The 12,124-nt window shown below is 41.3% G+C and overlaps 1 protein-coding gene across 1 annotated transcript; it reads right to left on the bottom strand.

Moving 5' to 3' along the window:
- Positions 1-691: 691 nt before the first annotated feature.
- Positions 692-6,121, bottom strand: LOC129766360 (uncharacterized). Its single transcript, XM_055766882.1, has 4 exons — positions 3,320-6,121; positions 1,719-3,255; positions 1,548-1,673; positions 692-1,467 (listed from the first exon to the last, which is right to left on the bottom strand). The coding sequence occupies exons 1-4, from the start codon at positions 6,119-6,121 to the stop codon at positions 692-694; spliced, it is 5,241 nt and encodes a 1,746-aa protein (XP_055622857.1).
- Between the last annotated feature and the right edge of the window lie 6,003 nt (positions 6,122-12,124).

The raw sequence follows: 12,124 nt of genomic DNA, 5'->3' as shown, positions 1-12,124 counted from the left end.
CTCCTTCACACTGCTGTAAGTGAACAGCGAATCGCGCTGGTATTGTGTGCGTGCAACTGAGCACCGATGTCCGACTTCGATTGCGATGGCGAGAAATCGGCGAAAACTGAAAGCCGGCTGGCCTTGCCAGGCTTTGATGATTCTGCTTTTCTCACTAATTCCGAGTTCACACTGCGTTTTACGATATCTCGAACAGTTCGAAAACGCGCGAAAAAAGCACACCCGGGCGAAAAAAAAAACAGCCAACGGTAACCGAAAACAATGCTTTAACGGAGACGCTCACAGCACATGATGCAAAATTGTTAAACGCATAAAATCTTCTGCAAGAGGAACTAGATTGGCCTATTCTAAATTACGAATTGCCGGCTATCATACTATTAGACATACAGCCCGTGTATGCACTATCCGTGTTACTCGTTAGACGAAAGAATAAGGCGGGTTCCGTATAATTAATATTGTATTCACAAAATTAAAAATTTCCTGCAGACAACAATTCATATTATTCCCTGAAACAACTTCATTTCTAATTCACTTACGTTTAGTTTCCTTATTCTCTCCTTCTGTCTCTATTTTTCTCCTCTTCATAATTTCTTATAATCGTTGCATTCTAATTCAATAATAATATAATTTTCTTCAGGTAATGGATAGTAATGGCAAAATCGTGACAATGATATTTTTTCACCTTGACGTTTCAATCTCTCCCAATGGCTGCACGATCCAGATTGCTTCGATGAGGAGCGCCGACCGATAGGGATGTGACACTCCCCCCACGTACGCCAGGCTCCTGGCTTACTGGTTCTTCGCGACGAACGTCCAAAACAGCGATCTTCGTAGCAGGACGCTCATAAATTCCACTTTTTGTCTGAACCGTTGCTGACCTCACCTGTCCGTCTTTCCCTTGGTTTACACTGATTATCCTTCCTTTAGGCCAACAGTTGCGAGGCAATTCCGGGTCGATCACAATAACAACATCATTAATTTCTATTGATTTTACTGTGTTGAACCACTTAGTTCTTCTCGTGAGTTCCGGGAGGTAATCCCTAACCCATCTTCGCCAAAAAATATTTGCTTCCACCTGTGACGCCCGCCAGGACCGCCGCAACACAACAGCGCTATCGTCTAGACATGTCCCAGGTTTTAATCCACTTGATGAGCCTAAGATGAAATGATTCGGCGTTAAGACTGGTGCGTCAGGATCATCTACCGGTACGTGGGTCAATGGACGGGAATTGATCAGATTCTCTATCTCCGCTAATAAATTCCGAAGAGTTTCATCGCTAGGATTGCGCCCAGGTTTCATCTGTTGTAAGTTAATTTTCACAGTCTGCACCAATCGTTCCCAGGAACCCCCCATGTGTGGGGATGCTGGTGGAAGAAATTCCCATTCGGTTTGTGGACTTACTATCTCCTGGATTATTTTATTATGATCTATTTCCTTAAGTGCCGCTTTGAGCTCCTTGTTGGCCGCTGTAAAATTGGTACCCGATCACTGTATATTTTAATCGGAACTCCTCGCCTCGCCATGAAATTTCTCAACGCTTTAATACAAGAGTCCGCGTCCATCGAATGTGCAATTTCTAAATGCACTGCTCTAATGGTCAGGCAGGTTATAAGTACACCCCAACGCTTCTCAATTCTGCGTCCAACCGCTACAGAAAGTGGACCGAAATAATCTATCCCGATGAAGGAGAAAGGTCTTGTGAATGTCGCCAACCTACCTCTCGGGAGGTCGCCCATAGGAGGTGGTTGTGGTGATGCACGCTGGTTTTTGCACAATTGGCAATTTGCTCTGACTTTCCGATACAGCACCCGTAGCTTCTGAATTCGAAAAACCTGTCTCAGCTCGTTCAGCACGGTTTCATGATTACGATGATGGTAACGGCAGTGGTAGTCATTAACTATTAATTTAGTGATGTGATGATCCTTTGGTAGAATAACTGGATTTCGGGCATCGGTGCTAGCATATTCACAAGCGTGGATCCTTCCGTGCATTTGCATAACGTTTTGGTTGTCGAGGAATGGATTCAAATTGAAGATAGAACTTGATTTGGGTATTCTTTTTTCAGTTGTGTCAGTGTTGAACAGAATAGCTGTTTCGTCAGGAAAAGATTCGCTTTGTGTTTGTCGATATAGAAGATTGGAAGCGCCTCGTAGTTCATCGTTGGTTAATGGACCTATCTTTCTGTCTTTGCCTCTGGCTTTATAGCGCAAGTTTTCTACAAATCGCAGAACCGTAGCTACTATACGCATCAACCGATGCCAACTGGAGAATTTATCCACTTGTAGCAATGGCTCCTGCACCACATTGTGGTAAAGTAGGTGTGCCCGCAGTTCTTCCGTGGTAGAGATAGTGTTGAATGGTTCCGTAGGCCAAGCGTGCTTTGCTTGCCATAAGAAATTAGGACCCCTTATCCATCTACTGTCGCTTCTGATATTCAGCTGTCGCTTCCACTTGGTGGCTTCATCCGCTACATTGTCTTTGGAGCAAACCCATTTCCAGCAACTGGCATCTGTTGTTTCCAATATTTCGCTTACTCGCCAGCCTACATATACAGAGTACTGACGATGATCTGAACGTATCCAACATAGGACATCGCGGGCATCGGTCCAATAAAACTTCTCCGTGATATTAAATGTTAAAGCCTTAGAGATGGTATTCGCCAGTCTCGCACCTATCATAGCGCTTTGCAGCTCAAGACGTGGGATGGAAACGAATTTTAATGGCGCTACTCTTGACTTCGCTCCAACTATCATACACTCCACAGTGTTACCCTGCTCAAAACGCAAATACACAACCGCTGCGTAGCCTAATTCACTTGCGTCAACAAACGTGTGAAGCTGGACTATGATTGGTGAACTTATCGTCGTCATGTAACGGTAACATCGAGGTATACTAACTTCTTTTACTTTAGCAAGGACCTGCAGCCATTGGTCCCACTTGTCGTGTATGCTATTTGGGATTTCGTCATCCCAGCCTATTGCAGATCTCCACACTTCTTGAAACAATATTTTGAGGATGATAAGGACATTCGATATTAAGCCCAACGGGTCAAATATGGACATTAACATACGTAGGACTTCCCGTTTTGTTGGTTTACGTTCTCCTGCTAGTAGATCAGCATCGTGTTTCCTCGACAATTTATATGTTATCTGTGGCAGTGCACCACCACATTCCGAGCACTTTTTCAGTGGCCATCTCTGCTCCGATATGAAGACTTTTCTCGTCGGTTTTCTTTTCCTCAAGTGCATGGAGAACTGTAGAAGAATTAGAAATCCAGTTTCTTATATCGAAACCTCCCTGTGCATGAATATGGCGAACCTCACACGCTAGTTGAATGGCTTCTTCCTCGGTTTCAACACTCACCAACATGTCGTCCACGTAGTGCCGCTTGGTAATTGCCTCAACAGCCCTGAGAAAAAGTACAGCGTATTTCTCCGCATTAAGGTTTTTGACATATTGGGCACAGATTGGCGAACAGCTAGCTCCAAATGTCATCACTTGTGCCACATTCGTGCTCGGTTGCTCGTCTTCCGGATCCTTCCACAGGAATAGTTGGAAACTCTGATCTGCTTTTGCAATTAATACTTGTAAAAACATTTCTCTTATGTCGCCGCTGAGTCCCACTTTATTTTCTCGGAATTTGTACAAAACGACATCGAGAGGAATCACCTGGTCAGGGCCCTTTAAAAGCATTGAGTTCAATGATATGCCTCTGGTTTCGGCAGCGCAATCCCACACGATTCTCACCTTATTCGGTTTGTTGGGGTTGAATACGGGAAATATTGGGATGTACCACACTGGTTGCGTTTCTATCTTCAATTCTTCATCTTTCGTAAGCTTTCGTATGTAGCCTTTTCTTCGATAATCGTCAATTTGAGCTCTTAGAACTGCGGCTAACGCTGGTTCTCTTTTCATCCTAGCTTCTAAACAGTAGAATCGTCGTAAAGCAACTGGTTTGCTGTTTGGCAGACGGAATTTGTCGTATTTCCACAGTAGATGTGTTTCATAATGTCCATTGTCCGTCTGGACAATTCTTTTCAAGATTTGAAGCGCTCTCTGATCTTCTTTCGATGTTAGAGCTACCGCAGGTTTTGTGATACCAATCCCTTCTAACGATAAATATTCCTGCACTGAATGTTCTAACGTGTCAACGTTTCCTAGAAGGCACGGACATGTGTGAACGGTATGGTGCCCGACAAACGTGTCGTGTTTTTCTGAACCTCCGTGAACGACCCATCCAAGTCGGGTTTTCGTGGCCACTGGTTCATACATTTCTCCCTCTCGCCCCTTTAGAGCATAGCTGAGATTAGCGTTATCTATTCCTATTAAGAGACGGGGTTGCACATTCTCGTAGGACTCCATTGGTATTCCACGCAAATGTTTGTATTGAGCTGCGAGCTTTTCCGCGTCAACAGTTTGATGAAATAAATCTAAGCTTGACACTGTATGCACTCCTTGAAGGCGATATTGCTTATGGTTTGTTCCTGTTCCGGATATCTGGATGTCTAACATCATCGATTCATTCTCCACGCGACATTTATTTCCTGTCCATTTTAGGCATAACGGTTCCCGTTTCCCATTAAGGTTCAACTCTGTCGCTAGAGCAGCATCAATCAATGTGAGCGAAGAGCCATCGTCGAGAAAGGCGAAGGTTTTAAAATGTTTTTCCGAACCGTAGACGATAACTGGCACGACTCGAAACATCCCTTTGTTGGTGATATTTTGATGTATGTTGCATTCACGCTCAAGTGAGTTCGTTACGACGGAATCTGCATCTTTTTCGGACGTTCTGGGATCAGCACGTAGGTAGTTGTGAAGAAGGTGGTGATGCTTAAATGTACATCCATTCATTCCACATTCCTTTTGAAGTTTGCACATTCCTTTGTGTTTTTTGAGGCATTTCCTGCACAAACCTATATCTTTCACCATGGCCCACCGGGAATTGTATTCTAGCCCCACGAATCGTTGGCATTTATCGATACTGGGGCAGCTAAACTTACAAACGAGGCACACTCTATCCACAGAATTCTGTTTCACTGGTAGCGGAGACTGAGGAACAACTGTAACGCTTTCATCCTCCTCATCTTCAACGTGAGTATTCAGGAACGACAGATTCTTTTTCCCAATTCGGTTTGTTTTAGATTCAGTAGACATTTGTGCAAACGGACAGACAGTTTCAGCGAGCTCATACAACCATGCGGAAAAAATGGATAAATTTACACTTGAAAAATTTCGTCGATGCCTAGCCCAATCCAGCTTTATAGATGGTGGAAGCTTTTCTACAAGGTCCCTAAGGAGTGCAATATTGTATGTATACTCGTCCAGATGGCAAGCTTCGATCGTTGCACATAGATTTTGTACGGCAAGAGCGAACTCGATAATAGTTTCCAATCTATCAACTTTAGGAGCCGGTGTTAAACTAATCTTCATCATTAAATTTTGTACGATGGCTTCTGGGTTTCCATACAGCATCTTGAGAGTTGAGATTACAACCGGAACGTTTGAGGGATGCATTAACATGCATTTCACTGCGTCGTACGCCTTCCCTTTTAGACACCTCTGCAAACGCACTAGATTTTCTTCTTGTGTATATCCACACATACTGGTTGTGGTAGTGAATGTGGAAGAAAACAATGGCCATTCTTCTGGTGTTCCACTGAATATCGGAAGCTCGCGCGATACAGCCTGACGAGCGGCGATCTGATTACGCGTTAAGTTACTTGCGTTATCTCCTGGGAGGGATTGTCTTGAAGTGATTTGGTGCGGAAAATTGGACTCTGCTAACTGTTGATTATCAATAAATGATTCATCATCTTGTATTTTCATTCGTCTTATTTCCGGAACAAATTTTGGTTCGATTTGCTGAGTGAATAGACCTTGTTGTCGAAATGCGGGCGTTGTGATTCGTTGTAGGCACGATTCTTGTTGGTTTTGTTGAGAATTCGGTTGCACGTTGCGTGGGTTTCGCAGAATGAACTTCGGTTGACCTTGTCCTTGTTGCATGATAGGCGGCGGAAAGATTGATTCTACCTTTGGTTGGCGAGGTTGCGTTACTTGATGAACAGGAACACGATTGATATCAATTTCATCTTCTAACCACCTACTAACTTTTTCACCCATCTCTTCTTACTCAGATTCTATCACTGACGACGTCTCACTGGCAATCTCCTTCACCAATTCGTACCGTTTATGAAGATATTCCCGCTTTTTCGCTTCTTCACATTCTTGTAACTTCCTCTCTTCATCAAGCATTTGTAGTTCCAACTGCAACTGTGTTTCGACTGTTGACTTCTTCGATGTTTCCGAGTGCTGGCATGCGTTTTCCCTGAAACCTTGCTTCTTGTTTCGGGAATGGTGCTTTGACAGCTCTAACGGCATGTTCGAATTTAATACGGGTAGCGGTTCAGTTACCAAATGTGGAGCAGAAACATTCGTGGAGGTATTGTTCTTTGCTTCCTTATTTGTTTGACAGTGGCTGCAGCACCAATCATGGTGTGCGATCTCTTGGTTGACTCCTACGCACTTGAAGTGGTACCAGTCATCACAATCATCACACTGGACCATATCAGTATCGTCCTCATCCATACAAGCTTTGCAGTGACGAACATTACTTTCATCGCCTTTGTTACCATGACGACGGCTTTCGCAGAGAGCGGCCTTGCTTCTAGTCTTGATTGGTGTTCTACCAAGCATCTTCCGTCAGATTTAAACGAAATTTTTAATGTTACTCGTTAGACGAAAGAATAAGGCGGGTTCCGTATAATTAATATTGTATTCACAAAATTAAAAATTTCCTGCAGACAACAATTCATATTATTCCCTGAAACAACTTCATTTCTAATTCACTTACGTTTAGTTTCCTTATTCTCTCCTTCTGTCTCTATTTTTCTCCTCTTCATAATTTCTTATAATCGTTGCATTCTAATTCAATAATAATATAATTTTCTTCAGGTAATGGATAGTAATGGCAAAATCGTGACAATGATATTTTTTCACCTTGACGTTTCAATCTCTCCCAATGGCTGCACGATCCAGATTGCTTCGATGAGGAGCGTCGACCGATAGGGATGTGACAATCCGCTATACGAATAGTCAGCTGTTCGCATTGAGAAAATCCCTACTCTGCAACCGCCATCCGGGAGAAGCAGATGACCATATTGTGTCAAATGTTGCCATTTGGACCTGATAAATTGAGAAAAGTCTACAATCCAAAAGGTTTCAAAGTTAACTCGAAAGACTATGGATTTGATAAAAGCGAAGGTATGACAAACTATATGAACATAAACCGGACCTAAAAACGATTTTAATTGGCTTTAATCAACTTAATTAACTTTCGTCGCTCCAAGGTTCCGTCACAATTACGAGTTTACCAACCGAAACCAGCATGTTATTATGAAAAAACTTCATAAGTGCAGATGAACAACAACACAGATACAACAACAAGATACAGCAAACGAGGAAGTGCCAAAATGGGTGTCGGGAGGACCTACCTCTCGCCTGGACACAATCGAGCTTGGTGGGTTCGACGAAGATGCCTCAATCAACACCTCGTCATCTTCATTGGAGAAAGCAAAAAATACCGGTAAAAGTTCCGAGAAACCTATATCGTTTTATGATGAATCACTATGAACACGCGCAAGGTGAACGGGGTAACAGTATCTCGAATTAGAGTGACACATCCGTACGTGAACATGATATTGAAAGTGTTGCTTCATCCAATACTAACTCACTACCGCCAGCTCGTAGCACCCCGACAAAATCAAATGACCGGTGAAAAGCTTAATGATTCTTACCTTAAATTTCATCAGCAACCGAGACAAGCTAGCCTGAATATGAACAATATGACCTTTGAGGAATCCATAAAGCTTGATTCGTTGCTTGAGGCGAATAAAGCAACAAACATCAGCTCTCCAGGTTCGCACTTTAGCAAATGGTTCAGCAGACGTAATGCGTATGATCAGTCGTTCGGTTCAACTAATGAACGAGGACGATCGCAACCAAACACCGCAGAACTACCATCAACGTTTTAACCGAAGTTTGCAGACTAATTACATTGGACCGAATAATCATCATTTCTGAGACGAATACTGCCTTCAATCGATTAATCGATATGCTAGCACGATATCAAGTCAACAAATACATAATTGCTCAGCAATCGATTTGTCCGAATATGCAGCGAAGTCTTTCGGTTCTTAGCCGAACTGCTAACAATTGTAATCCCTTCAATTAACTGTTCCCAGCCGGTGACAAATATCCTAATGGTACATATTTCTCTGCAAAGCCGACTCTGCAGGAGCAACTACCCTCCGTCACGCAAAAACTGTATCAAGAGGAACGTGGTGGTCTCATGGACGCTAGAAGTTCTTAGAAAACATCGAATTCTACAGATCAATTCTTACTTGTTACGAGAGAACTGGATTCTTACAATGCATTTACCATTGCAGAAATGGTTATCTCTTACAACATTCAAATTTAATGCTGTTTTCTACTATATATTACCGTTCCTCGTGATCACATTTTTACATGTTTGTGGTTTTTCTTTTTTATTTTATTATCTTTTATAATAACGTGCTTCGTTTCATCATTGTCACATTGTTTATGCAAGCGAAATTTTTATACAAATTCTTACTGTCTGATTTATATTTTGCAAAATTGCATTGATTAATTTGTGGTAGATTTTCCCACCATGTTTCTTAGTATAAGACGATTGTTTGTAAATTACAGAAACGAATGTTCATTCTTTTTGTTTTGTTATTTTTTGAGACTGCAATCGCTAAATATTTTTTGGAAAAGCCGTTGTTGACGCTCATCACCAGCAAGCGTTAGCATCTCGTATATTGACTCAAAACTGTCTCAATTATTCTCATGTAAAACTTTTACCCCTAACTTTGCGTTCGAGGTCTCGTGTTCAAGTATCTAGAAACAACGGCAGCCAAAGAGGAGAAATCGAAGAGTGGTCTCGATGGGACGCTACCCTACAGAGGTCGGCATTCTCGTCGAGAAAATACTCCAGAAGTCTATTGGACGGTACCCGGAACAGACGTGCTCACGAAGATTCTGGATATAACACAAGCGATGGTGGTTTCGACGGTAAGCGTTGGTCCCAGGAAAACTCGCACGATAGTGGCGGTATCTATTCGCCCAAATGGTCGCCCATTTCAATTCAAACAGGCTTCAGTGGGAAACCACCACCATTCAAAACAACAACCACTAGCTTCAGTGCACCAACAGCAGGAACAGGTACAGCTGGTCATTCTAATGTGTCCTCTGTTCTCATCTGCAGGTGCAAATGGACTTTCAGGTCTGCTCAGTGGTGGTGACATAATAGGTTCGAAACATTTTGCCATCGTTTGTTGAAGGTGCCAACAATAACGGTAACAGTACCACTTCGACACCTAACAAACGACCGGTGCAGAAAGTCATCGCTTAGCGAAAAATATCCACATATCAGGCGGAACAGTCTACTAACCATCTGAAAGGGAACCATCATCTCTCGATGAGTGCCGCCTCGGTGGGATGTTCCCCAATGAGCAATGGTAAAATACCCATTCCTGATGGCACCCCGATCAAGATGACCGTGTCCAACAGCAGCTGTACGGATTACGCATACGAAATTTGTTTTTTGATACAATTCAAATTGCAAACAAATGTTACAGACAAAATATACTTGAATCTAAAAGTCAAATTGTTCGATATCTAATGTCGTGGCTCGTAAGGCTCGTCCAGTCATTGTGGTAAAGCCAATAGAGTCTGACAAGAAAAATGATGATACAAGAAAAATGTTGAAGACTAAATTAGATCCTAAAATACACAAAATAGAGAATTTCAGGAACGGTAAAGATGGCTCGATTATTGTTGAGTGTGCAGCAGGGGATAATATTGAGCAAGTGAAAAGTGGAATTGAAAGCAATCTTGGAAAAGGGTTTAGTACTTTTATTCCAAAGCCAATAAAACCAAAATTAAAAATTATTGGGATGAGTGATCGATATTCCTCTGATGTTTTCATTGACTACTTAAAGAGTCAAAATGAAAACATTCCGATCAAGGATGTCAAGGTCGTTGTTGAATATGAAAATCCACGCTTGAAGTATAATAAATACAACACGATAATTGAAGTTGACCATGATACTTACAGAAACCTGATGACTGCTAGTAAAGTAAGTGTCGGGTGGGATAAATGTAGCGTGGTTGAGGCCTTTAGTGTTTTGCGCTGTTTTAAATGTGGAGAATTTGGGCATAAGAGCACAGATTGCAAGAAAGAACAAACATGTTCAAGGTGTAATGAGAAACATAAAACATCTGAGTGCTCATCAACTGAATTGAAATGCATAAATTGTATCAAAGTTAATAATGAACAGAAGTTGAATTTGGATGAAAATCATCCAACTTATAGCACCCAGTGTCCTGTCTATCGGAGACTGCTGGAGAAGAAAAAAAGCGTCATTTTTCAAACCAAATAGCAATCCAAAAAAAAAAAATGTGTGAATAAGTTAGCAATAATTTATCTGAACATAGCTGGGCTTTCTACAAATTACGCAGAAATGCGATATCTTGTAGAAAGCATGCGTCCTCAGATGGTTTTTCTTTCTGAAACTCACATAATCGATGGAGAATCATATGATCAGTACAAAATTCCGGGCTATAAAGTTGCTTTTTGCTTGTCGCACTCCAAACACACTGGAGGTGTTGCAATTTATGCAATAGAATCAGTCAAATTCAACACTCTTTCAAACGAAGCTGTTGAAAATAACTGGTTCTTGGCTATTTCAGTTGAAAGAGGCATGCAGATGGGAAATTATGGAATTATATATCATTCCCCCAGTTCTAGTGACCAGCGTTTTCTAGATATTTTGGAAAACTGGTGGGAAAGCATTGTTGATTGCAGTAAGTTAAATATAATTGCTGGTGATTTTAACATTGACTGGCTTAATGCCCGAAGTTCGAATCAATTGAAACAATTATCACATTACTTTACCTTAAAACAATCTGTTAACGAAGCCACTAGAATATCTAAATATAGTAGAACTCTAATAGATCACGTGTATTCTAATTTTGCCACTGTCCATTCTTCTACACAGGCCAAATTAAAAATAACTGATCATGAGACAATTTTTGTTTACATTGAGAATGGACAGTATGACCGTGACGGAAATAGAATAAAAATTAAAAACTGGAATAGATATTCCAAAGAAGCCATGTCTCAGCTTGTTTCGACAAGCCTGGATTTTGAAGCAATGACGGGACACCTGAATGATAAAGCAGCTGTTCTGACCGATATTCTGAGAGAGTGTACCAATAAATTAGTGGTTGAAAAATATATTGAATTAAACAATTCGAACAGCTGGTACTCTTTTGATCTGCTGCGTCTCAAACGCAAAAGAGATAAAAAGTACAAAAAGTTTATAAAGACTAATTTAGAAAATGATTGGAATAGGTACACCTTCGCGCGGAATATATATTCACAGGTCTTGAAAAGGACTAGAAGTGAATATATACAGAGGAAAATCGATGAACATCAAAATAATAGCAAAGAACTATGGAAATTATTAAAAAAGTTATTAAATTCTAAAAATAGTACACCGCGATCCATAGTTTTCGAAGGGTCAGAAGAACAGTCAGACCAAACTATTGCCGATAAATTCAACAGTTATTTCGTCAATAGTGTTCTGCTGATCAACCAAAGTATTGACTTGGTCAGCGAACCTGACGAAATAATACAGCCGATTAATATCAATTGTAGACTAGATTGTTTTTCACCCATCACTTTTGCTGAGTTAAGAGATATTTGTTTTTCATTGCAAAAATCGGCTGGTATCGATAATGTCAACGCAAAAGTGATACAAGATTGCTTTCATGTCATTGGACACGATCTACTGGACCTAATTAATGAATCTTTACTAACTGGGCACGTGCCAACGGTTTGGAAGGGATCCCTTGTGATTCCGATCCCCAAAGTTAATGGGACGGATAAAGCCGAAGAGTACCGCCCTATTAACATGTTGCACACATTAGAAAAAATACTAGAACTTGTTGTGAAAGTCCAGCTGATGCATTATGTAGATAACAACAATTTGCTAATACCGGAACAGTCGGGATATCGAGAGAGACACTCTTGTGAAACCG

The sequence above is a fragment of the Toxorhynchites rutilus genome, chromosome 2, assembly GCF_029784135.1.
Source record: "Toxorhynchites rutilus septentrionalis strain SRP chromosome 2, ASM2978413v1, whole genome shotgun sequence".
NCBI lineage: Eukaryota > Metazoa > Arthropoda > Insecta > Diptera > Culicidae > Toxorhynchites > Toxorhynchites rutilus.
The sequence above is the reverse complement of the archived record's forward strand: the minus strand, read 5'-3'. Positions and strand labels throughout refer to the sequence as shown.

What these genes read in the sequence shown, in the direction of transcription:
- LOC129766360 (XM_055766882.1), bottom strand. Translation starts at nt 6,121, where the DNA reads ATGGGTGAAAAAGTTAGTAGGTGGTTAGAAGATGAAATTGATATCAAT. An exon ending in CCATTCAACTAGCGTGTGAG is followed by an intron (nt 3,256 to 3,319) that starts GTTCGCCATATT and finishes ATTCTTCTACAG; the next exon opens with TTCTCCATGCACTTGAGGAA. An exon ending in TTCGATGGACGCGGACTCTT is followed by an intron (nt 1,468 to 1,547) that starts GTATTAAAGCGT and finishes CCAATTTTACAG; the next exon opens with CGGCCAACAAGGAGCTCAAA.